The following is a 24,973-nucleotide window of genomic DNA, read 5'->3' as shown; positions in this document are numbered from 1 at the left end:
TCCCCTCCCCTTCCAAACACATGGTTTATCCCATCATACATGACATGAACACAGTTGTATAAATTCTCAATAAAATAGACAATCCCTCCGAACAAACTGGTGGTCATCTATGACGTGAAGCTCTACAAAAAAGTGAAGTATTTCTGAAGAACCCAAGACTTTTGGCACATTTACAATAGTGGCTACAAAAACATGAAATGGACATTCAAACCCCTCTCAAATGTCTCCACGGTTGACAAGTTAAAGGGTAAAGAAAGTCCATAGATCATTAAACAAAAACTGTAATCTGGGGTAATGGTTGGAGCAGAGTAAAAAAATAAAGAATGGTGACTGGGCAATGCATGACCCAGGTTGGATGTTACGTGTTATTCGCCGTCTTCCGTTTCTTCTTCAGACGGTCCCGCCAGTTATCGGGCAGGTGCTCAAAATTGGCATTCTTTGAAGCTTTTCCTCTGTAGAATTAAAAACAGTTAATGACGAGTCATCACCATGGAATAATAGAAGAAACTCCAAGAAGTCAACGGAGCAGTGTAGCTCCATCCTTAAACAACCATCATAACCTTTAAAAAATGTTACTCTGTTCAAACATAGACGTACGTCGAGAACTGCTGATGCTTCCAGTCCTCGATATTCTTCTTGTTCAGCTGATCTCGGTCCTCGTCACTGGAGCTGCTTTTCTCTTCTTCGTCCAACTCCTTCTGGATGCTCTGCCACTTCATCACCAGAGATGGCATTTTGATCTTATTCTTCTTTGACTATAGAGACATAGGAAGAGAAAAAACACAATGCAGGTTCTTCTTATGCAATATTTTAGCATTGGATTACAAAGATGGCCCGACTGTGTAGACTTTAGAAACAAATTCAAGCACAGAAAATCAACCCATAAGGTTTACAATAGAAAGAAAGACAATACTGGACATCATTGTCTGGACTTATGGCGACAGCATTATAAGAATTTTATTCAACTGTGTCCAAAGTGATTTGTGTACCGTGGACAATATTGATTGTAATGTTTCACTGGTGATTATGTCACATGTTGTGTACCAAGCTGTAAACAAGCGGTCTGATGAAGCAAAGTGGTTGAGACCATATTTCTGCTGAACATCGTAAACATGCCAGTATGAGGATAGCTTGTCTCGCTTGTCTTGTCATTTACTGCCTTCATGAGTCACGGCTTACTAGCAGACTCAGTGTTGTCCATTAGTGCCAGTCATCAAGGACGAAGCTGGAAAGATTGGCAGCCTAGAAGACTACAGGCACATAGCTTTAGCCAATAAAGAATGCTGCTGGACAGATTAAATGGTTTTATTACCTCCAGAAATAATCAGTCATAAATATAATCATTATCAAAAGTATTAGACAAGAGGGTATTTTGGCCCCAGTTCCTTATAATCTATATATTTAAAAATCTGTCCAAGCAAATGAAAGCCTGTACCATCAGGTGCATGACTGGTAATCCATTGAACCATATTATATACACGCAGATGATCTTGTGGTCCCGAGACAGTCTCCAGCAGCTCCTTACATTGCGTTCTGTGTATGATGTGGAAATACATGACACCAAATACAATGCCAGAAAGAGTGCCGTCATGATCGGTACCTCGATGGTGCAGTGAAAGTTTGTTGCTGCAGGAGTCAATACTCTAGGAGCTGTTTTAAGAAATCTCATGTACAAATGGATCTGCTGGCTTCATGACTGATAACAAAATCCTCTTGGGCTCAACTGATAGGAGGTCAAGTGCTACAAGCTACCTATCCCAGCTGTGGACACATTGGTATAGTATTGCGTTTGTACTGTGCTTTTGTATGTAATTGGGTTTTTTTCTGCCCTCCTTTGACAATTGATGTAAGCCATTAACTCCAATACTGACCTTATCCTTTTTCACTTTCTTGGTCTTGTCCGTGGGAGGAAGCTTGGCTCCAGGAGGTTCAGAGGGCGGCTGGGATGGTGGCAGTGGTGGCTGAGGAGGTAGGGCCGGGACAGGAGGGACAGGAGGTTCACAAGGGACCAAGGGAGCGGGGACAGCTGGCACGCCCCAGTAAGCAGCTGCAGACATGAGAGGAGCTGCACAAAGAGAAACCGTCACTGAGTAAACAGGGCTCTAGTCTTGTTTCAGGGGATGTGTAATAATGCTGTTCAGACAAGTAACCGTGTTGGGAAAAATACATAGTTTAACAGCAGATGTTGGGTTGTAATCCGTTTACCTGCACTAAAAGCAGGCTGGGTGTAGAGAATGGCACTACTGCCAATAGTTTTACTCAGCTGGCTGGCTTTACGTTTCTGAGACTTCCCCAAGGGGCCCGGCGACTCCACAATCTGTGTGAGACAAAAGATGATACAGGTTAAAAGCAGAAGTCTTCTCTTATCCTGAATATAGCATATATATATATATATATATATATAATATAGTATTTAGAGTTCTCTAAATGAACTTGGATTACTCCCACACCTTGACGCTAGCCGTGCCTGGAGGTAAAGGAGGCCTCCCAGAGCCATCTTCCTCCGTTCCCGGAGCAGGAGGCTCACCGTCGTTCTCATCATCCATTTCCATCTCTACCTCCATGATCTCTCCATCGCTGTCCGGGGGAGGAGGAGGTGGAGGTGGTGAGCCTGGGGGGAGAGGCGGAGGCGGGGGGTTGTTGGAAGGCGGAGGTGGGCTGTCTGGAAGAGGAGGTGGAGGTGGGGACCAGACAGATGATGCACTGGGCTGAGGAGGCGCTGGTGGGGCGACGGGGGCAAAAGATCCTGTTTAAAAAAAAAAAAGGAAACTTTGTAAAACCATGAAGCGTGGATAGCCTTGTCACATAGTATGCACTTAAAACAGCAACGCAATATTCATTATCCAGGCACATGTTCAATAGGAAAAACACTTACAGGAAGATTAATACACTATTTTTCTGAAGTCACTAAAGACGAGACAGCAGAAAAAGACTGACCTGTGACGCCACCAGCAAGTGCAGACAACGATTTGGTGTCCCCTTGACTGGAAGTCTGTGTACCTTGGCTGCCTTTCGGGTCTTCCTCTTTGTCGTCCTCTTTTGGAAAATCCCACTGGGAGGCACTGGTCCGGTCGTTCACATAGAAATACCGCCTGTGCTCTCTAAAGAGTGGGACAACAGAGATAGAAGGCAAGAGTCTCAACGACTGTCCTAGCAACTGGATGAGCGGCAGGATACCCTGGGACAGTGGGGCGAGGGAGTGGACATAGCGGCCACGCTAAGGGGCAGGAGTGTTGGTATGGACAGCGACTTTAGCTGTCCAAAAGAAGGGCCCAATTAGAGTGTGGTCATGGCTGTGGATAGGGAACCCACCTTTGCTCTCAAAAACAAAGAAAGCAAAACAAATCATCTCTAGGTCCTGAAAGTAGCATTCAGCAGCTCACACCATGGTTGTCACATTTGTTCCGTTTTAGACAACCATTACCTCCCAGACACAGGAAAACGCCAGAGAGGAAACACCATCATCATCATCATCATCATCATCAACAAGCATGGGTCAAAAATTACAAGCACACACTCGACTCATTTTACATCAGAAAGAAAAAAAATAAAACAGGAAGACATATGAAATAGAGTAGGTCTGACCTGCTGGGTTCCCGTCATTGCTCCATCTTCACCTTTTATTTGATGCGTGACACTCCTCGCTTCCAGGGCATCATTGTCTGCATTGCATTCTGGGTGTTGTAGTCCTGTAAAGTGCAAAGCTCTCCCACAAAACCAACCTTGCTACCATACCCCCCCTCCCTCCCAAATTTTTCACTGACTGGACCCATAATCAGTCTACAAAGGCCCTGACAACAAAGGGCATAAGAGTCTGTGTTATGGGGACAGGGAGTTTTTGGTGGCAGGAATATTTAACAGGAAGCAGGCCGGCCCAGAGTGGATGCTCCCTTATCAGTATGTGCAAGGCAGAGTGCCAGGATTGCATCACAGAAACCTGCAGAGTCTGTTTCTGGCAAGTATTCTGATCCTCGCAGACTGGTTAAGCTTCTCCCCAAGTCATGAAACAAAGTCTGCAACCTCGGCACTGAGAAGGGTGTAGTCACACGGTACGTTTTTTGGGGGGACGAGGGAGTTTAGAGATGTGAAAGGTAAGGAGCGCGTACCTGTCCCAGTGGCAGGACCAGCCTTTAGGGGTGGCGTTAAGTTCGTAATATTTTATGTGTTCGGCTGCTTCCTGAAGCCGGCGACGAAGATAGACCCCGTTCAGAGCGCCCTCTCTCCAGTCAGCAATCCGAGTCTGGGGGGGGGGGATAGGAGACAGGAGTGAGATAAAGCCCATAAAGTAGAAGTAAAAGGGATACAGAGACAGAAAGAGCCAAAAGATAGATGTGAAACATGTAAACGTAATTACATTAAGTTTCTAAATGACACCCTATGATGGATTATGATGAGAATTTTAAATATTAAGTACTACCACATGGCTGTGTGCAAAATGATATGAAACAAAACGAAGCGTTAAATATTTTAGAGTTCTACACCTGGAAGCCAGGATAATATTGCTTAGAAACTGAACCATTTTCCACTCACCTCAGTTTGTAACAGAAGAAACTGAAAGTTCGAGATCGCCTTTTTGTTTATCCCCAGGAACTCCATCTTGCTGGTTAACGTGTTAGCCAGTTGTCCAATCTGAAACTACATTTTCTTCAACATTAAAAACATATCCTAAAAAAAAAAAAGATTGTGACAATAATTATGGTTTGTTGTAACATTGTTTTTACCTTCAGCTCAGGCATTTCTACTTTGAGCTCCGGTGTTTCCGCCTCTTCTTTTACCGGAGGATTCGTCACCGTTTTCTCTTCTGAATTGTCCGTTTCCTTCTCCTCTCCTTCTTTAACACTCTCTTGGGCTTTAGGAAGTGCTAAAAGACACAAAGGAGTCATATAAATATGCAGGGAGTTTAGACTACAAACATTTCACAAGTGGAATATTCATTTTTCACTCCCGTCACCCTCCAATAGTGCGTGCAACTATTTGGACTCACTCGTCTCTGTGCTGTCCTGTAGGTCTGAGCCTATGCTGTTGGAGTCGGGGCTGGGAGCACTGGGGAAGGCAGTCTTCCACCGTTTCTTCTTCAGCAGAATGCCTCGGGAACCAGAGGCTTCTTGGCTCGTCTCAGAACAAGGACTGGAGCCCCCGGCACTCACATCACCCTCCTCCAGCGCCCGGAGCTCAGCCTAAGAGCCAGATAACAGGTTAGGGAAAGGCCACGTTAACATTACAGAGTTTCAAATACCGTTGCTGCACACGAAAACCAGAAAAAGGGCCTTATGGTTGTATGCCTCGGCCATCCAGTCACGTTGCAGTTTAACACCCATGTCTGTCCAAAACGCCATCACTTCACTTTCACTTGGTGTGAAACTGTCATAATTAGTTAGAGACCGTTGACCTCTTAATTCTAATCAGTTCATCCTTGAGTCCAAGTTTGTGCCAAATTCAAAAGAAATTCCCTCCAGATGCTCCTGTGACGTTGCATTCATGAAAATGGGACAAAGCTAGATCCCCCTCCCCCCAAAACAAAACTGAATTGGACCAAAGACCCACCTTTTTCCTCTCCAGGGCCAATTCCAGCTCCATTGTGTCTTCTTCCGTCTCCTCCTCAGCATCAGAGTTGTCTTCCGACTGCTTCTTGGGGCAAAGATCTTTCTGGACAGTGGGGATCGGGTCCGGGTCCGACAGAGGGGGCGATGGGGATCCTGCATTGCGAACACCTTCTCCGTCAGAATCTACACTGTTCTCAGTCTCATCCAAGCCTTTAAGCAGTTTTTTTCTCCATTTTTCTTCTGCTTCTTTCACTTCAGATGGGATCAAAGGACCGAGCAGAGACGCAGCCACTCCATGGCGCTCCTCCTCTTCACTTGTGAGGCCGACAACACTCTCAATCACCTCCTTTTAGACAAAAACATGAGGGTGACATATTAAAGACCAGAATAAATGTCTTTAAACACCACAAATTCAAATGAATTCACGTTTGTGTTGGACTTAAATGAGACTTGCCTTCACTTTGGTCTCCTTCACAGACGGCGGGGCTGCAACAATTGCAGCACTTTCCTTGGTGTGATGGGCTTCATGCGCTGTGCCGTTGCCATTGACACTAGAGCTACAAAGAAAAGTACAAAATACATCACACACGTCTGAATTGCTGTACTTGAGGTCAGATAGCTACAGTGACCTCAAAGATGAAGCTGCTGTTCACAAAGATGTGATGATATTGTGTCTGTCAGTTCCTCCTACCTGTTGGTATTCTGCCCCAGGCTTTGCACCTGATCAGCTAGATAGTGCGGCAGCTCCCAGGACACCTCATTGGTCTGAGTGCTCCAGTAGTAGTAGCAGCCAGAGTTCTCATCCCACACCTCCTGCCAGTCTCCCATCTCTACACCCACTGCAAAAACAACAACAAACATGAGATGCTTGGAAACAGATCAAAGCAGATTTTAGGTGATATATTGCACACAATCCTTATGTTCTATACTAAAAAGGTGGCTGATAGACAGTTACCTCCGGAAAGTGAGTACTGAGTATTGTACTCAAACTCTGTGCTTTGTTGGTTCTGGTCTGCACTGGCAGCTGGCTGCCGAGCATCAACCTCGGGTCTGGGTGGGGTGGTCGTTGGGACCGAAGGTTGAGCTGCATCATCTGCATTTGGCTGGGTGGTGATTGCATCAATTTCCTGTGGTGGAAGAAATATGCAAAACGGAATTTATATTTTTTGAGAAACTATGTTTTCAGGCCTTAGAATGAACCACACTCTTCTAAACACTCGTCTGTAGAAAAATAATTAGATTTATTAATGTAACACTAGGCCCAGGTTAGATGCCTTCACAAAATAGATTGTAAATTGGGAAAACCAAATATGCTGATAGGCCGATAAAGACCAGTTGGTTCATTATGTCCCTCAATTACATACAAACTGAGTTAACAGATTGTGTTTCTGCTGTTGTGAACCGTATATACGTAAATGTTAAGCAGTAGCCCACATCCTCAACTGTACCACTAATAGGTACAAGTTAACCTAAACGTATGAACTTATTTATCTTTTAGTTATACAAAACAGATGATTTTAAGATATGCAGCAAATTATACTCACAGCCATGAAATTGGCCAATGTACTGTCGATGTCAGCTGACTTTCCAGTTGAACGCGGAACAGAGTCTCCAGCATCCTCTTCATCACTATCCTCATAGGCTCCAAGCAAGGACAAGCCCTCTACGCGAGACAAAACAACGTGTTCAACGATATGGTTTTGCATTGCGTAAGAAACACACACAGCTCCTCGCATATACACAGTTACTCTACCTGTGGCCTTTACTGCGGGAGTCTTCATGTGTGTGACTCTTTCTCTCGCGAATCTCAGTCCATCGCCCTCCTGTTCGTCTGCAAAAAAAAATGTCAGCCAAGAGGTTAGCCTTGAGTTGCTACAGCAAGCTAGGTAGAAGCTATGTTGTTCTCCCACACGTACACCGTCCTCACACTCCGGGATGAAACAAGTGTAATGGTAACGTTAATGGAGTTAGGATAATTACGTTTGGGTTAAATGGCCCCGTAATTTCAGGCAAGACTACGTTTGGCATGCTCACAACAACGTCTACCGTTAGCTTAGCACGCTACACGATAGCTTGTTGTCGATCCGTTAGCTTAGCTTAGAAAAAAACGGTTTCGTTTCATGAGCTAGAATACTGCCACCATTAAGCGTAAGCGTTAGCTATTTTTGGTGATGATATATTTTTGCACCTAATGTTAACTAATTCGGCAGCTAAATTTAGTTAAGTTAATCGATTTTTAAAAGATGGCCACATGCTTCACACCTCCAGCATTTAGCATTCAGCTAGCAAGCCACTGAGATAACATTAAGAAATACCATCGGATCCCGAGGGGGCTTCTTCCCTCTCTCCGACATCCCCACCACGGAGCCCGGAAGGTGAAAGCTGGAGGATCGTTCTCCGACCGACCGCTCCTCCTGTGAGGCGATTTTTCTTACCCATCGCTGTCTGTCAGTCTGGGGCCCTGCAGCCTTCCCTGGCGTCGTTGTTGCGGCTCGGCTCTGCTGCTTCGAAGTGGCACAAAAGGCATCAACTTCCGGTTCGTGTGGTCAATTGTTGTAATAGTAGCGCTGCGTCTGAATGCTAGCTACGCTCCTAACGAGCTAAGACGGAGAGCAGCACGAGACCTAAACAGAAAACAAGTTCAACATCCTCAGGATGGGGATGTCTTTCAATATAATTACTGGATGAATTAGCTGTACATTTAGAAGGGAAAGTGATACGTTGTGGAGATTGTAATGCTCATAGCACATTATGGGGTAGTGGTAAAGATGGCAATGAAATGGTGATAGAAGAGTTAATAGAGATTTTTTTTAAAACCTTAAATAATGGAACTGGGACACGATTTAACATCAAAACAGGCACAGAGTCGGCAATAGACCGTACTTTAGTACCTGATGCATTGAAAGGGGTTAGCTCCTGGGAGGTAATAAGAGGAACAAGGTAGCTTTAACATCAAATACCTGCAAAATAATGAAGAAAATTATAAATGAAAGATCAGCATATTATGTAGAAAGTGAAGAATATATATCCAAATACCAGAGTGGTTTCAGGAAAGGGAGAAGTAGAATAGATCCAGTTTTAAGTTTGGAACATGAAATTAGAAAAGCACAGATAAACAAAAGGTGTTGTGGCTGTCTTCTTTAACATAGAGAAAGGCATATGATGTAGAGAGAAGGCGTACTAATTAGACTTTGCATGTTGGGTATTAAGGGTCGAATGTATAGATGGATAAAGGATTTTTTTCTTAAAAAGATTTATAGAAGTCGGAGTAGGAAAGAGCTATTTGGGAAAGTTTGATATTGAAAATGGAACACCTCATAGGTAGTCAGTCCATTACTATTCTCCGTAATAATAAATGTGTTCAGTGAAACAGAAAATGGGATGGGATTGTCACTGTTTGCAGATGATGGGTCAATTTGGAAGAGGGGAAGAAATGTGGAATTCATAGTAAAGAAACTGCAGAGAGCCATTTTGAAGGTAGAAGAGTGGTCATATAAATGGGGTTTTACATTTTCAGTAGATAAGACAAAGACAGGGAAACAAATTGGTCGTGAAGTAAAACTAATAATCATGAATTAGATCAGGGGTGGCCAACCAGTCAGAGACCAAGAGCCACATTTTTTACTGTGTTACCGCAAAGAGCCACATCATACACATGGGCACACATGAACATCACCCTATCCCTTCCTCACACACACACATACCTTTGCTCAGCCAGATTTATTGTAAATGTCACACACCAATATGATAATGACAGAAATTGACTCCTAAGACCACAGGCCAGTTATTTTCAACAATGAACATTGTGTGCACTGTCTCACACAGACAAACTCTCAGTTCAACCAAGTCCACAAACAAAAATATAATAATTAACAATAGTGTTTTTCTTTTACTATGCATGTTACTTAGTGGGACTTCTGGCATTCCTTGCCTTGAACAATCCTCTTCAAATCTGGCTTGTATTCCGTTGTTGCCACTCGAAGCAATTCTTTCACATGGGTGTCAGTCAGAACAGATCGATGCTTTGATTTCACGTGTTTCAGGGTAGAAAACACAGACTCGCAGACGTATGTTGACCCAAACATTGACAGTATCTTAAGCGCAGCCCGTTTGACATTGGGGTATTTTTTCATTAGCACACTTTTCCAGAACTCAATGGTCCCGTCCCTTAAAGCAGGTTTGAGTTGGTCCTCCTCACAAAGATCGATCATCTCCAACTCAGCCGCATCCTCATCTGTGACTAACGGGGCTTTCAAACAGTCCGTCTCGGCGTTAAATGGGTCGACGAGGAACGTAATCTGTGGCCGCACATGCGCGTTTGACGAAAATACCGTATTTAACTCAAGCGAAGTGAACACGAACATTAAAAAAACACAAATACAAACTTCGATATGAACGTAAGAGCCGCATGAAACCGGGCAAAGAGCCGCATGCGGCTCGGGAGCCGCGGGTTGGCCACCCCTGAATTAGAGAGTTAGTTATTAGAGAGCACTTGTGTAACACAAGTAGACATTAACTCTTTATTACCAGTTCATACATCAGTGGACAGGATTCTGATTGTGAATGTAGCCGCCCCGTACTTGGAACAGAATTTATTTAGTTTTTAGATTTCCAAGAATGTTTCACATCCTTTTAAAGGACACAGATAAACAAACCTCGAGATACTTTTTCACAGAGTCTCTTTCAGAGCAATTCGATTTGGAGAATGTGCCCAAAATGGTGTCTTTGTTTTTATTAGCTTACTGTAAAACTTGTGTCCAGCCTGAGGGACACAAGGAATGTGACGTTCTGTCTGTTTAAAGGGTGATTTTACAGTCGTGGCATACTTGGTTAAAGCTGCAATGCTTTTACAAAGTAGGTTTTCTATTTCTTTGTATTCAATATCTGTTACAGTGCAGCTTAAACACTGCATAATTTTGGGAAAATGTTTTAACTTTTTTCAACAAATGCACCAATATATTTTTGATGGGTCTTTTAAGTAATGCAAGTTTATTAATGAAACATGTTTGTATTTAACATTAAGGAACAGTAGAAGAAGGATAAGTAAAGTTACTGTTTTAAAACACTGGTTGTTAAAGCTGATAAAGTCAAAGTGATGAAGGAGTTGGTGGAATTAAGCCCGGCCTGCGTGTATTTAACCTCCACTTCAGGGGAGCCAAGGGGTTAATCCTTAAGAGAGTTTATGTGAGAGTTTGTGCAGGTGATAAAATATTCTGTACCAAAGAGATTGTTAAATATGATGCACTTATAATCTGTCATCTTGTATTCTGTCATGGACATATCCTTGCAAATGCCTCTGATGTTATATGAATAGGTGTTATTTATGTGTTGAACAAATTAAATAAACATGCACTGGCACACTTCTCATTGTGTATTGTCTCGTGTACGTTTTGGTGACAGTCCTGTTTTCTTTCTACATTGTCAAAAATTAAGCAGCTCGAACTCACTTTGTCGATAGAAAAATCTCTTACTTCTTGCCCTTCAAAGAGGGTTTAACAGAAGAATTACTTCAACATAATTCAAAATGTTATAATATTCAATATCAGGCAATGAGATTATGCACTGGTGCCTTTAAAACAAGCCCAACTGCTGCATTACAGGTGGAAATGCAGCTAGAATGAAGAAGAATTCAGTTAGCATTGAGTTATTGGGCTAATCTACAGGGCATCCAACACAGGAAACTCTAAAACCTTGCTGGGAAAAGTAGAGGAAAGAGACAAGAAGCTTTGAACTTCAGTCCAGCAGTTCCATTACCAGAAATAGCACCGTGCATACTTCCTGATGCAACAGTAGACTTTGCATTATTAAAAAAGACGAACAAGGGTAGAGGGGGTATTTTTAATTTGCATAACATACAGGCACATATTGACAGTTACCTCAGTTTGATTTGGACACACTGGGCTTAAAAGTATGCTACTAAAAGTAGGAAAACATTATACTGGCAAATGCTAGTATAGTGAACAAGAGGAAAATGTATAACCTGTTATTGAACGCTGTCAGAAATATGAGCAAGAACTAGCAGCTAATTGGAAAGCCCTGTTCTTAGAGGCTTAGATGCACCGCATCCTGCACATTGCATGAAGCTTCCAGGTTAAACTGTCAGCTCCCGCTCTGGCGGGACTACTCAAAATGCATCGTATCATCATGTTAACTCAGTGAGTTCCCAGATGTTATGTTCTGCTGGTAGTTATTACTTGCATCGGCCATGTTTAAAACTCCTCAGTGTACGAAGACGATTCTTTTGTTTCAGAGTAGCCGCCTCCTTCCCGGCTTCTTCCCCGGCTTCTTCCCCGGCTTCTTCCCCGGCTTCTTCCCCGGCTTCTTCCCCGGCTTCTTCCCCGGCTTCTTTCCCGGCTTCTTTCCAGGCTTCTTCCCCGGCTTCTTTCCAGGCTTCTTCCCACATTCCCCACCTTCTTCTCCACCTTCTTCCCGCCTTCGTCTCCACCTTCTTCTCCACCCTCTTCTTCGCCACCTTCTTCGCCACCTTCTTCGCCACCTTCTTCCCCTTCTTTAACTTGAGGGTCCTCGAAATACTCAGCGTATATATTAGTGTTCTACTGCTTAGAAGTTTAGCAAAAATCAGGCGTTGAGCTTTCTTCAGGCCCAATATTCTGAGAAGTTTGTTGTTTTGCATCGGCCATTTTCCCCTGGCTCCAATCGGGAAGCCAAAGACTTTGACCTCTGTCCCCCGAGGTCTGCTCTTTTGGATTACAGTGGTCAAGGGGCAGTACTTTGTCTCTTTCTGAAGCCGCGCTTTCTCGAGGGTGCCTTCATTTTTTTCGGACCTTATCGTAACGTCCACAATGAGCACCGTCTTTTCCTTTGAGCAGATTAAGTCTGGAGTTAGGATCTTCCCGGAGGGCATTCTACAGCTTTTCTCTTTCTCCACTGTCCAGCCGTTGCGCTCAGCTTCTGTTATGAGGATGTCACACACCCCGTCGTGTCTTTGGCTCTCACCAAATTCATTGCGAGGACATCTCCCCCCAAGACTTGCATCCCCCGTGAGGGTGCCTGGTTTAGAGCGTCTGCCCGGTGACCCACCCACTCTCAGCAAGGCCCTCTTAAGCGCTGTGCGACTCATCGTTCGATAAGCGACCCATCTGACTATTCCCTCCGTGGAGTGAAACAGCCCGTGGATCCTCCGGGCTTGCATGGCCGGGACAGTTCTTGCCAACTTAGGGAGACCCAGACCGTCGCTGGATAACCTGGAGTATCGTCCTCCGTTGGTTATACAAGTCGGCAGATGGCGCCAGCTCTTTACTGCCTGCTTGATGTGGCCGTCCATTTTTGTCAGGGCCTCCGTCTTCATCATGCATTGATCGGCGACAAAGATCACTCTTGGTATTACATAGTCACGCAACAAGAACACCTTAACTTCCGGGTCTAACGGTGACTGCCCGATTGCCTTGGTCCATTGCTGGATCTCAGCAGCCATATCTCCAGAAATCAGTCCCTTCCGTGGGTTCACCCAGACTCCCAAATAATTGACCGACTCGTCCGCTCCCACTAAGTGGATTGGCTTCTCATCGATGAACCACGAGTTGCAGTCATTTACCTTATACGTTTTACCGTCCATCTCTATGAAGAACCCATGGATCTTACTTGGCTGGATGCTCATGCCTGTACTCTTGCAGAATGTTTCGAGAATGGCTATGTTTATGACCATATCGTCCCAAGAGCTACTCAGCATCACCAAGTTGTCTGCAGATGCTAGCGCAGTAATGGACTTCCCATTAACGGCAAAGCCCCGGCCCTCGCGTTCAAGTGTCTGTATCAGTAGATCCAGAGGAAGGTTAAAGGGGGGAGGGGACATGGAGTCACCCTGCTTCACTTCCACCTTCATGGCGATGTTTCTCAGTTCCTCTACAAGGCATCGCACTTTGGTCGTAAATGCCTCACATGAGTTTCTAAAATGCTCCAAATTAAAATGGTCTAACTCCTTCTGTTCCAGTGCCTTCAGGAGGTGCTCGTGTGAAAAGGTATCAGAGGCCTTCGCAAAGTCGATAAACACTACCGCTAGGGGGCGCCTTTCTGACTTACTCAGCCACATAACTCCACTCAGAATCATAAGGTTCTCCGAGGAGCCAGGGGAGGCAATGAACTCCCTCTCCTCTTCTTTACTTTCCTTGGTGTGACAGGCTTCATGTGCTGTGCCGTTGCCATTGACACGAGAGCTACAAAGAAAAGTACAAAATACATCATACACGTCTGAATTGCTGTACTTGAGACAAACCCAAAAAAATGTGTTAAGAATTGTACTTGAGGTCAGATAGCTACAGTGACTTCAAAGATGAAGCTGCAGCTCACAAAGTTGTGATGATACTGTGTCTCTGTCAGTTCCTCCTACCTGTTAGTATTCTGCCCCAGGCTTTGCACCTGATCAGCTAGATATTGTGGCAGCTCACAGGACACCTCATTGGTCTGAGTGTTCCTGTAGAAGTAGCAGCCAAAGATCTCATCCCATGACACCTGCCAGTCTCCCATCTCTAAACCCACTGCAAAAAACAACAACCATGAGATGCTTGGAAACAGATCAAAACAGATTTTAGGTGATATATTGCACACAATCCTTATGTTCTGCTATACTAACAGGTGGCTGATAGATTTCAACATCGAGGCAGTTCATTTGTCAACCAAATGTGTAAACTGATTACAGCTGTTGCTGAACTTGTTGTCTTTACTAGCAGCTGTTGTCCAGTTAAATTAAGCATTGTTGCGGAGGAAGAAGCTGTTATTGGAGCGATTAGTGAGCGGCGTGTCCAGCGGCGTTATCAGACCTACAGAGCGGACGTTTGAAGTCACGGTTTGAGGCTTTGAGGAGGACGGGCACAAAACGGAGGACTTTCCTTTTCTTATTAATGCTTATTTTGTTCTGCACAACTATTGTGAAGTCCACACACATGAGCTATAAAGAAACGAAACATGAATTGCTCTCCAGTACGACAGAGACTTCAGCAGCAGAGCTACGAGTGAGAGACGTGTGTTGACCACATTTATTGACCCATAATCTAGTAAATAATTATGTGTAAGTGTTCATTTTAAAGTAAATTTGATGAGAGAGAGAGAGAGATAGAGCAAGGCCCACAGTGTTGCAACTAAGTCTGAAAAACAAAACTTCTAAAACCTTCCACGAAATGTGTCTGTTTGAGTTTATAGAGGAAGATTTTAGAAGAAGCTCTTAAGTGTCAAACACGACCTTTCATTATTAAAGACTACTTTGTTATTCTGTCGTATTTTTTTTAAACTAAGCAACCAGTCTACTTCCTGTTTACATCGGCACCCACCCGCATGCCCAGTGTACGTGAATAGTCACGTGATATTCATTTTCAGGCGTGTTAGTCTGGACTGAGATCATTTCGAAAAATCATGATGAAACGCCGTGTCGACGGTGATCGTTTTTGTTTTATTAAATTGAAAACATATTAGTGTGGATGTAGCCTGAGTTAGCATGCTCACGCTACACGATAGCTTCTGGTCGATCCGTTAGCTTAACTTAAACAAACCGGTTTCATGAGCTAGCATACTGCCATCATTAAGCGTAAACGTTAGCTATTTTTGTTGATGATGTATTTTTGCAGCTAATGTTAACTAATTCAGCAGTTACATTTTGTTCAGTTAATAGATTTTTAAAAGATGGCCACAAGCTTCACGTCTCCAGCATTTAGCATTCAGCTAACAAGCCACTGAGATAACATTAAGAAATACCATCGGATTCCGAGGAGTCTTCTTCTTTCTCTCCGACATTCCCACCCAGAATCATAGGGTTCTCCGAGCAGCCAGGGGAGGCAATGAACTCCCTCTCCTCTCCTTCACTTGTGAGGTCTATAACACTCTCAATTACCTGCTTTTAGACAAAAACATAAGGGTGACATATTAAAGCTCAGAATAAATGTCTTTCAACTAATTCACATTTGTGTTGGACTTAAATGAGACTTGCCTTCACTTTGGTCTCCTTCACAGATCGCGGGGCTGCAACAATTGCAGCACTTTCCTTGGTGTGATGGGCTTCATGCGCTGTGCCGTTGCCATTGACACGAGAGCTACAAAGAAAAGTACAAAATACATCATACACGTCTGAATTGCTGTACTTGAGACAAACCCAAAGAAATGTGTTAAGAATTGTACTTGAGGTCAGATAGCTACAGTAACTTCAAAGATGAAGCTGCTGCTCAAAAAGTTGTGATGATACTGTGTCTCTGTCAGTTCCTCCTACCTGTTAGTATTCTGCCCCAGGCTTTGCACCTGATCAGCTAGACATTGTGGCAGCTCACAGGACACCTCATAGGTCTGAGTGTTCCAGTAGTAGTAGCAGCCAAAGTTCTCATCCCACACCTTCTGCCAGTCTCCCATCTCGGCTGATAGATTTCAACATCAAGGCAGTTCATTTTTTCAACCAAATGTGTAACCTAGCAGTATTGATAAGTTGTATTACAAAGAATAATTGATTAGTATTACATGTAGTATTATGATAATATTAGTGCTGGGCAATTTAACGCGTGACCGCGCTAACGCATTAATTAATTAACGGCGACAATTATTTTATCGCGCATTAAGCAGTTTTTTTTATTATTATTATTAAGCGGATATTTTTAACACAAGAACCAGGCAGCCAGCGGTGAACAGCTGTGTTTGTGTGGCGTCTCTTCCTGCTTCACCTACATTCCCCTGGGTCCTAAGTCCCTCCATGTACAGCTTCTTATCACACTCTATGTACCAACGTACATTTATAACAAATACCACACATATTACAGTAAACAGCGTTGCATATGTGTCTGACCAAAATACAAAAAAGCAATGATTCATTTAAATTATTTTTTTAGAGTTTTTAAAGTTTTTTTGTTTGGAATATGTATGAGAAGCATATTATTTAGTTATCGCTAATGAAAAAAAAAAAGGTTTACAGTTTTCAAGGTGTGTACTTCAAATTGCATCTATTACACACATGAAGATAAAGTTGTGAACACCGGCTGAATATCTATTATCAGAATCATAACTGTATTTTAACTGCTACTGTGTAAAGGGAATACTGCTGTTAAAAAATGCTACCTTATTTGTTTAAAGTGTTTGCAAACCAAATGTTATTGCACTTTTGTTCATATAGCAGTACTTTTAAAATAAAATTATGCAATACACTACTTTTGAATTCATTATTGAATTTTGCGCATAACAATGCAATTAATCACAGAAAATCATGCAATTAATCGCGATTCAAAATTGTTATCGTTGTCCAGCACTAGATAATATATATTAATAGATTGTTTTTTTCCAAGTACACCAGCAGCTTTAATGCCAAAGTAAAACAATATATAAATAAATACTGCTTCCTTATGTTATGGAAACAACTATAATTAATATGATATTGCTCTGTTATAAAACATGAACACTTCATCTTAAATACAGCACACAGACAGTTACCTCCAGAAAGTGAGTACTGAGTATTGTACTCAAACTCTGTGCTTTGTTAGTTCTGGTCTGCACTGACAGCTGGTGTCTGAGTATCAACCTCAGGTCTGGGTGGAGAACTGATTACAGTTGTTGCTGAACTTGTTGTCTTTACTAGCAGCTGCAGTTAAATTAAGCATTGTTGCGGAGGAAGAAGCTGTTATTGGAGCGATTAGTGAGCGGCGTGTCCAGCGGCGTAATCAGACCTACAGAGCGGACGTTTGAAGTCACGGTTTGAGGCTTTGAGGAGGACGGGCACAAAACGGAGGACTTTCCTTTTCTTATTAATGCTTATTTTGTTCTGCACAACTATTGTGAAGTCCACACACATAAACTATAAAGGAACGAAACATGAATTGCTCTCCAGTACGACAGAGACTTCAGCAGCAGAGCTACGAGTGAGGGACGTGTGTTGACCACATTTATTGACCCATAATCTAGTAAATAATTATGTGTAAGTGTTCATTTTAAAGTAAATTTGATGTGTGAGTGTGAGTGAGTGAGTGAGAGCAAGGCCCACAGTGTTGTAACTAAGTCTGAAAATCAAAACTTCTAAAACTTTCCACGAAATGCGTCTGTTTGAGTTTATAGAGGAAGATTTTAGAAGAAGATCTTAAGTATCAAACACGACCTTTCATTATTAAAGACTACTTTGTTATTCTGTCGTATTTTTTTAAAACTAAGCAACCAGTCTACTTCCTGTTTACATCGGCACCCACCCGCATGCCCAGTGTACGTGAATATTCGTTTTCAGGCATGTTAGTCTGGACTGAGATCATTTTAAAAATCATGCTGAAACGCCGTGTCGACGGTGATCGTTTTTGTTTTAAATTGAAAATGTATTAGTGTGGATGTAGCCTGAGTTAGCATGCTCACGCTACACGATAGCTTCTGGTCGATCCGTTAGCTTAACTTAAACAAACTGGTTTCATGAGCTAGCATACTGCCATCATTAAGTGTAAACGTTAGCTATTTTGGGTTATGATGTATTGTTGCACCTAATGTTAACTAATTTGGCAGCTAAATTTTATTAAGTTAATCGATTTTTAAAAGATGGCCACAAGCTTCACACCTCCAGCATTTAGCATTCAGCTAACAAGCCACTGAGATAACATTAAGAAATACCATCGGATCCCGAGGGGTCTTCTTCTTTCTCTCCGACATTCCCACCCAGAATCATAGGGTTCTCCGAGCAGCCAGGGGAGGCAATGAACTCCCTCTCCTCTCCTTCACTTGTGAGGTCTATAACACTCTCAATTACCTGCTTTTAGACAAAAACATAAGGGTGACATATTAAACCTCAGAATAAATGTCTTTCAACTAATTCAAATTAATTCACATTTGTGTTGGACTTAAATGAGACTTGCCTTCACTTTGGTCTCCTTCACAGATCGCGGTGCTGCAACAATTGCAGCACTTTCCTTGGTGTGATGGGCTTCATGTGCTGTACTGTTGCCATTGACACGAGAGCTATAAAGAAAAGTACAAAATACATCATACATGTCTGAATTGCTGTAACAAGTAGCGTTTTTATTTTTGCATAATCAGATGTCTTCTCACGTAGGCCATGTCAACACTACTATGTTTCCATTTGAAAATATGTTTTCCTACTTTACACTGGGCGTCCACACTACGCCTGAGTTTTCGAGCACCGAAAACGGATGTTATGTTATGATTTGTTTGGAAACGCTGCTGAGGATGGATACGTTTGAAAACTCTGGGTTGCCTCTTAGTGGACAGTCGTAAACGCATACGTTTGAAAACGATGACGTAGACACCCTTGTTTGCTACTTGATTGGTTAAATAAGCAACAATCTACTTCCTGTTTACATCAGCAACCAACCCGCATGCCCAGTGTACGTGAATAGACACGTGATATTCGTTTTCAGGCGTGTTAGAAATCTTTTAAGAAAACGTATCTTAAAAGGTGGCCACATGCTTCACACCTCCAGTATTTAGCATTCAGCTAACAAGCCACTGAGAAAACATTAAGAAATACCATCGGATCCTGAGGGTTCTTCTTCTTTTTCTCCAACATCCCCACCACCGAGCCCGGAAGACGGAAGGGCTCCGACCAACCGCACCTCCTGTGAGGCGGGTTTTTTTACCCATAGCTGTCTTGGCAATCTGGGACCCTGCAGCCTACCCCTGCGTTGTTGTTGTTGCTCTGCTGCTGCTGCTTCTTCTTCTTCTTCTTCTTCTTCTTCTTCTTCTTCTTCTTCTTCTTCTTTAATTTGATTGGCGGATCGCAACCAACTTGAATGGGTGCATACCGCCACCTACTGTACCGGAGTGTGCAGTTTCAGAGTAAAAGTTCCATCACTGTTCTAAATAATAATAATAATTTTTAAAAAACAACTAAATCCTACAGTCTAATCCAGTTTCTTTAAGAAATCGCAACAGTGCCATGCAACACTCACGCTATTCTTTGTCCGCTGCAAGAACTCCCTCCAAACACCACCTCCGTCCCAACTGACATTTGTTGCTTCGAGATGTTCCTGTCTGTATTGTATCTTCGACATTTCAGGATAACATGCTCCACGTCTTCAGCAACATTACAAATAGTGCACTTATCTGAGTCCTTTATTTGCCATTAAATACAGAGTTGAGTGTCCTGTATGTCCGAATCCTAACCTTGGCAATATGACCTCCTCTCTTCTTCCCTTTGTATGTCTTCACATTTATGGATTTCTGAATGTTAGAATAATGTCTTCCTTTGTTGTCGTTGTCCCACTTCTTCTGCCATAAATCCTCTCATTAATTATGTAGCTTCCCCCTTTACAAAAAGAATATTAAATATCTCCTCTTCTTTTCGTTGTAGTGCTCTCTTAGCAATCATATCTGCTCTATGAGACAGAAGGACTACAGTAATGGTCTTTCAGCAGTGCTGACTGGGAGAAATTTAGAAGGTTCAGTGATCAAGAAATGGAGAAAGTGTTTATTAGTGAAGATGTTGAAAATTTAAATGATTCTATTCATGAAGCTATTCTAGAGGCATCAAAGCAATCCATGCAGAAGAAGGGAGGTAAGCACAAAAAGAAGATTGTTTCTTGGTGGACAACGGAATGTGATGAAGGTATTAAATCTCGAAATAAAGCTTTTCAAGTATTACAAAATAATCATAGTTTTCAGAGTCTTATTGAATATAAAAAGTTGCAAGCAAATGTAAGGAGGATCATAAAAAATAAAAACCTTTGGAGGGAATTTTGTCACTCAATTTGTCACCAAAAACATGTATAACGTATGGGAACCGATAAAAAGAATGAACGGGATTAAAAGAGAGTTTTGGTATCCAGTCCTAAAAGATGGTGAAACAACAGTGAGAGATGAGGAGAAAACAGATCAACTTTTGTTAACATTTATAGTTGAGACAATATTAGTGAAGAGGGCTAAAGGGGGAAGGGAAACAACAATAGTGGAGTAAAACTAATAATCATGAATTAGAGAGAGTTGTCTTGTGTAATACAAGTAGACAGTAACTCTTTATTACCAGCTCATACATCAGTGGACAGGATTCTGATTGTGAATGTAGCCGCCCCGTACTTGGAACAGAATTTATGAAGAATGTTTCACACCCATTTAAAGGACACAGATAAACAAACCTCGAGATACTTTTTCACAGAGTCTCTTTCAGAGCAATTCGATTTAGAAAATGTGCCCAAAATGGTGTCTTTGTTTTTAATAGCTTACTGTAAAACTTGTGTCCAGCCTGAGGGACACACGGAATGTGACATTCTGTCTATTTAAAGGGTGATTTTACAGTCGTGGCATACTTGGTTAAAGCTGCAATGCTTTTACAAAGTAGGTTTTCATTCCATCATCCCTATTTCTTTGTATTCAATATCTGTTACAGTGCAGTTTAAACACTGCAATTAATTAAATGTGTCTGTATTTAACATTAAGGAACCGTAGAAGAAGGATATGTAAAGTTACTGTTTTAAAATACTGGTTGTTAAAGCTGATAAAGTCAGAGTGATGAAGGAATTGTTGGAATTAAGTCCGGCCTGCGTGTATTTAACCTCCACTAAATGAATTAGATCTATATTGGAATATGATTGTGTGGTGTATGGATCAGCAGCAAACACATCTCTCAAAAAATGGTATAGTATTCAATATCAGGCAATGAGATTATGCACCGGTGCCTTTAAAACAAGCCCAACTGCTGCATTACAGGTGGAAATGGGAGAAATGCCGCTAGAATTAAGAAGAACTCAGTTAGCATTGAGTTATTGGGCTAATCTACAGGGCCAGAGCAAAGAGCATCCAACAAAGGGAACTCTAAAACCCTGCTGGGAAAAGGAGAGACAGTAGCACAGAAAGCAACAGAAGTTAACATAGCTAAATTAAACTTCAGTCCAACAGTTCCATTACCAGCAATAGCACCGTGCATACTTCCTGATGCAACAGTAGACTTTGAATTATTAAAAAAGAAGAACAAGAGCGGGTAAATGAGATGTGCAGGAAGAAACAGGAGAGATGAAACTCTGATATAGACTTTGATTTGGACACACTGGGTGCAACAGTACGCTCCTAAAAGTGAACATGATACAAGAAAATTCTAGTGTAGTGGACAAGAGGAAACAGTATGACATGTTATTGTACGCTGTCAGAAATATGAGCAAGAACGAAGGCAGCTAATTGGAAACCTCAGCAAGATAAAAGTACATTTTGATATAGAAGATATTCTGCAAAATAACTCAAGAAGTAAGTGTAATCAAGTATTATTTATGTATCTAAGACTAACAAATATTATTGAAAAATATGAGCCCGTTTATTATTTATTTTTATAAATTAAATTAAATAATGTAAGTAATACATCCTGATCATCACTCCATACCAGTTGGTGGCGGTAATGCACCAATTCGTTGTTTGCCAACCGCCAATAAACTTTGAAGAAGAAGAAAAAAAAGAAGAAGAAGAAGAAGAAGAAGAAGAAGACAAACAAGCTTAGGCAGAGTTAAGTCAGGTAGACACCATCACCATCCAACCTTCAGGAGCTAGCGTTCATAATATTTAGATTTATTTGGAGCAGGCTGACGGCTGCGTTAGCTTGTGGGCCGAACTAGCCGTAACTAACGGTGTCTTAACGACACGCTCAGACCTCAGCTAGCTAGCTAGGTGAATGGATGTGTACTAGTTGAATAGACAGACTAACGTTAGGCATGGGAGGGCGAAGATAAGCAATTCCACAGTTTCGAAGGGGAGCCGCCCACTGATGTATGAACACAGGGAGCCACCACGGGGGCAGCAGTATAAGGGGGTCCAAGGAGGAACAGCTGACCAAACCAGGACCAGAAGAAAGTCCGGATCGGACCCGTCCATCGTGAGCACGATGGGAGCGGTTCTACACTGGCTCCACGATGTGGCATCGGTGACTCTCCTCAAGGCACGGCGGACTTTATTTCAGGCTGCCATCCTGTTCTGTGTCCTGCTGCTGCTGCTGTGGGTGTCCATCTTTCTCTACGGAAGCTTCTACTACTCCTACATGCCCACCGTGAGCTTCTCCACCCCTGTGCACTTCTACTACTCCTCCGACTGTGACCCCTCAGAGTCAGTGCTGTGTTCATTCCCCACGGCCAACATCTCTTTCATGAAGAACGAGAGGGACCAAGTGATGGCTTACGGTCAGCCGTATCGAGTGTCTTTGGAGTTGGAGATGCCGGAGTCTCCGGTGAATGCAAACCTGGGCATGTTCATGTGCAAGATGTCTTGTTACACCAAGGGTGGGAAGACCGTCTCGTCAGTGGGCCGATCCACAATGCTGCATTACCGCTCCAGCCTTCTGCAGAGCCTGAGCACTTTACTCTTCTCTCCTTTCTTTGTGACTGGGATGGCCGAACAGAAGCAGCTCATAGAAGTGGAGTTCTTCTCAGACTACAAGACAAATGCTTTTCAACCCTCTGTCGGTGCGGTCATCGAGATCCTGTCCAAACGGGTGCAGATCTACTCGTCTCAGCTCCGTATCCACGCTTACTTCACTGGCGTACGATATGTTCTGTACAACTTCCCCCTGACATCCGCGTTTGTCGGCGTGGCCACCAACTTTGCCTTCCTCAGTGTGATTGTGCTGTTCAGCTACCTGCAGTTCGTATGGGGCGGCATCTGGCCTCCGGACCAAGTCCGAGTCAAGGTTATGATGGGGGATAACACCCGCATCCAGCAGAGGAGAGAGGAGGCAAGGAAGCGCATGGAGAAGGAAAACTCGCAGAAGGACCTCAGGGCTCCCCAAGTGATCGGATCTGTGAATGAGGCATCTGATTTCCAGGGAAGTGACACGGTGGCAGGGACGTCGTCAAAGGGGCCCTCAGAAGTCACGGATGCCTCTGGGGCTGATGTGGCCGATACCACGGAGGAAGAGGCTCCTGACTCCAAGGGGCCCGAGGAGGAAGAGGCTCCTGACGCCAAGGGGCCCGAGGAGGAAGAGCCGTCTCCTGACTCCAAGGGGCCCGAGGAGGAAGAGAGCTCGGACGTGTTGGATGGATCTCAACAGGGGGAGACCACACTCCGACAGAGACCTGGGCCGTGGATGAGCCTGTGAAAACCATGCCACTGCACACGACAAAAGCACTTCCAGTTTATGCTCAATGTTCACGAAAATATAGTACATGCTTTGTTTTAGCTAACAAACTACTGCGTATTGTCTTGTGTTGAGTCCTCGACCTAATTCTAACTTTGACCTCATGTCTACAGCACTTCTACAGTCTTGTGCCCAAAACGGTGTCTTTTGTTTTTAATAGCTTACTGTCGAGCTTGTGTCCAGCACGAGGGACACAAAGAATGTGTTGCATTTATTTAACTTTTTCATTCGGAGACGTTCTGTCTCAGTTTAAAGGGTGATTTTACAGCCGTGGCATACTTGGTTAAAGCTGCAATGCTTTTTACAAAGTAGGTTTTCATTCCATCATCACTGTTTCTTTGTGTTCAATATCTGTTACAGTGCAGTTTAAACGCTGCAATTTAATGTCGGGAAGATTGTATTTATTTTTTTCAACAAACGCACCAAGATATTGTTGATGGGTCTTTTTAAGTAATACAAGTTTATTAATGAAACGTGTTTGTATTTAACATTAAGGAACAGTAGAAGAAGGATAAGTAAAGTTATTGTTTTAAAATACTGGTTGTTAAAGCTGATAAAGTCAAAGTGATGAAGGAATTGTTGGCATTAAGCCCGGCCTGCGTGTATTTAACCTCCACTTCAGGGGAGCCAAGGGGTTAAGCCTTAAGAGAGTTTATGTGAGAGTTTGTGCAGGTGATAAAATATTCTGTACCAAAGAGATTGTTAAATATGACGCACTTATAATCTGTCATCTTGTATTCTGTCATGGACATATCCTTGCAATTGCCTCTGATGTTATTTATGTGTTGAACAAATTAAATAAACATGCAGTGGCACACTTCTCATTGTGTATTGTCTCTTGTGTACGTTTTGGTGACATCTACATCGACATCACTGTGAAAAATGAAGCAGCTCTAACTCAAGCTATTTATTTCTATAGAAAGATCTTACTTCCTTCTTGCCCTTTAAAGAGGGTTCAACAGAAGTTACATTAAGTCCTAATGCTACTAAGTTTGTCTCATTTTTGTGTATTATATGATATTTGGAGACCCAAACCTGACAACTTTTGTTAGAATGTTTTGTTAAACACAAGGAAAGATAAATTTGTATCTGTCTTTATGTGCAAATTTGATATTAGTCATGCGGAACAAGCAGGTTTTTTTACTCCTAATATTTCATATAGAAAGCGTTCTTAAATCAGACGGCTATCCAATATGATATGTCCATTATTACACCTGATTGTTGTAATATGTTTCATTTACAGAGACGAATACAAACATCTATTATCTCAAAATGATCATTGTTGAAAATACGATTATATGTTAAACATTTCTTTTTCTAAACAAGCTTTCTCTTTAGTTTAAGTCATTACTGTTTTTAAATACTTGAATGTGATGAACCTTTCCTATCTTTTGGATATTCCTATAAAATT

General features: G+C 42.5%; 2 protein-coding genes across 3 annotated transcripts; one reads left to right on the top strand and one right to left on the bottom strand.

The window, feature by feature from the left end:
- Positions 1 to 10: 10 nt before the first annotated feature.
- On the bottom strand, positions 11 to 8,061 carry LOC306698338 (formin-binding protein 4-like). Of its 2 annotated transcripts, none has more exons than XM_079162597.1 (17): positions 7,979 to 8,061; positions 7,297 to 7,374; positions 7,088 to 7,206; positions 6,499 to 6,670; positions 6,235 to 6,382; positions 5,998 to 6,100; positions 5,545 to 5,889; positions 4,985 to 5,177; positions 4,722 to 4,861; positions 4,531 to 4,635; positions 4,107 to 4,240; positions 2,938 to 3,101; positions 2,451 to 2,746; positions 2,206 to 2,317; positions 1,872 to 2,065; positions 598 to 755; positions 11 to 452 (listed from the first exon to the last, which is right to left on the bottom strand). In XM_079162597.1, exons 1-17 carry the CDS (start codon positions 7,980 to 7,982, stop codon positions 359 to 361), a joined length of 2,559 nt encoding a protein of 852 aa, XP_079018723.1. In that variant the 5' UTR covers positions 7,983 to 8,061; the 3' UTR covers positions 11 to 358. The 2 variants fall into 2 exon arrangements, with proteins under 2 accessions (XP_079018723.1, XP_079018722.1); XM_079162596.1 differs by having other exon boundaries at positions 7,859 to 8,000.
- A 13,835-nt stretch (positions 8,062 to 21,896) lies between these two features.
- Positions 21,897 to 24,382, top strand: LOC306698341 (seipin-like). The gene has a single exon (XM_079162604.1). The coding sequence runs from the start codon at positions 22,201 to 22,203 to the stop codon at positions 23,521 to 23,523; it is 1,323 nt and encodes a 440-aa protein (XP_079018730.1). The 5' UTR covers positions 21,897 to 22,200; the 3' UTR covers positions 23,524 to 24,382.
- The last annotated feature ends 591 nt before the right edge of the window (positions 24,383 to 24,973 follow it).

Source organism: Pholis gunnellus, assembly GCF_910591455.1.
Source record: "Pholis gunnellus genome assembly, chromosome: 7".
NCBI lineage: Eukaryota > Metazoa > Chordata > Actinopteri > Perciformes > Pholidae > Pholis > Pholis gunnellus.
The sequence above is the reverse complement of the archived record's forward strand: the minus strand, read 5'-3'. Positions and strand labels throughout refer to the sequence as shown.

What these genes read in the sequence shown, in the direction of transcription:
- LOC306698341 (XM_079162604.1), top strand. Translation starts at nt 22,201, where the DNA reads ATGTATGAACACAGGGAGCCACCACGGGGGCAGCAGTATAAGGGGGTC.
- LOC306698338 (XM_079162596.1), bottom strand. Translation starts at nt 7,982, where the DNA reads ATGGGTAAGAAAAATCGCCTCACAGGAGGAGCGGTCGGTCGGAGAACG. An exon ending in TGAAGGAGACCAAAGTGAAG is followed by an intron (nt 5,890 to 5,997) that starts GCAAGTCTCATT and finishes TTTGTCTAAAAG; the next exon opens with GAGGTGATTGAGAGTGTTGT. An exon ending in TTCTTCTGTTACAAACTGAG is followed by an intron (nt 4,241 to 4,530) that starts GTGAGTGGAAAA and finishes CCCCCCCCCCAG; the next exon opens with ACTCGGATTGCTGACTGGAG.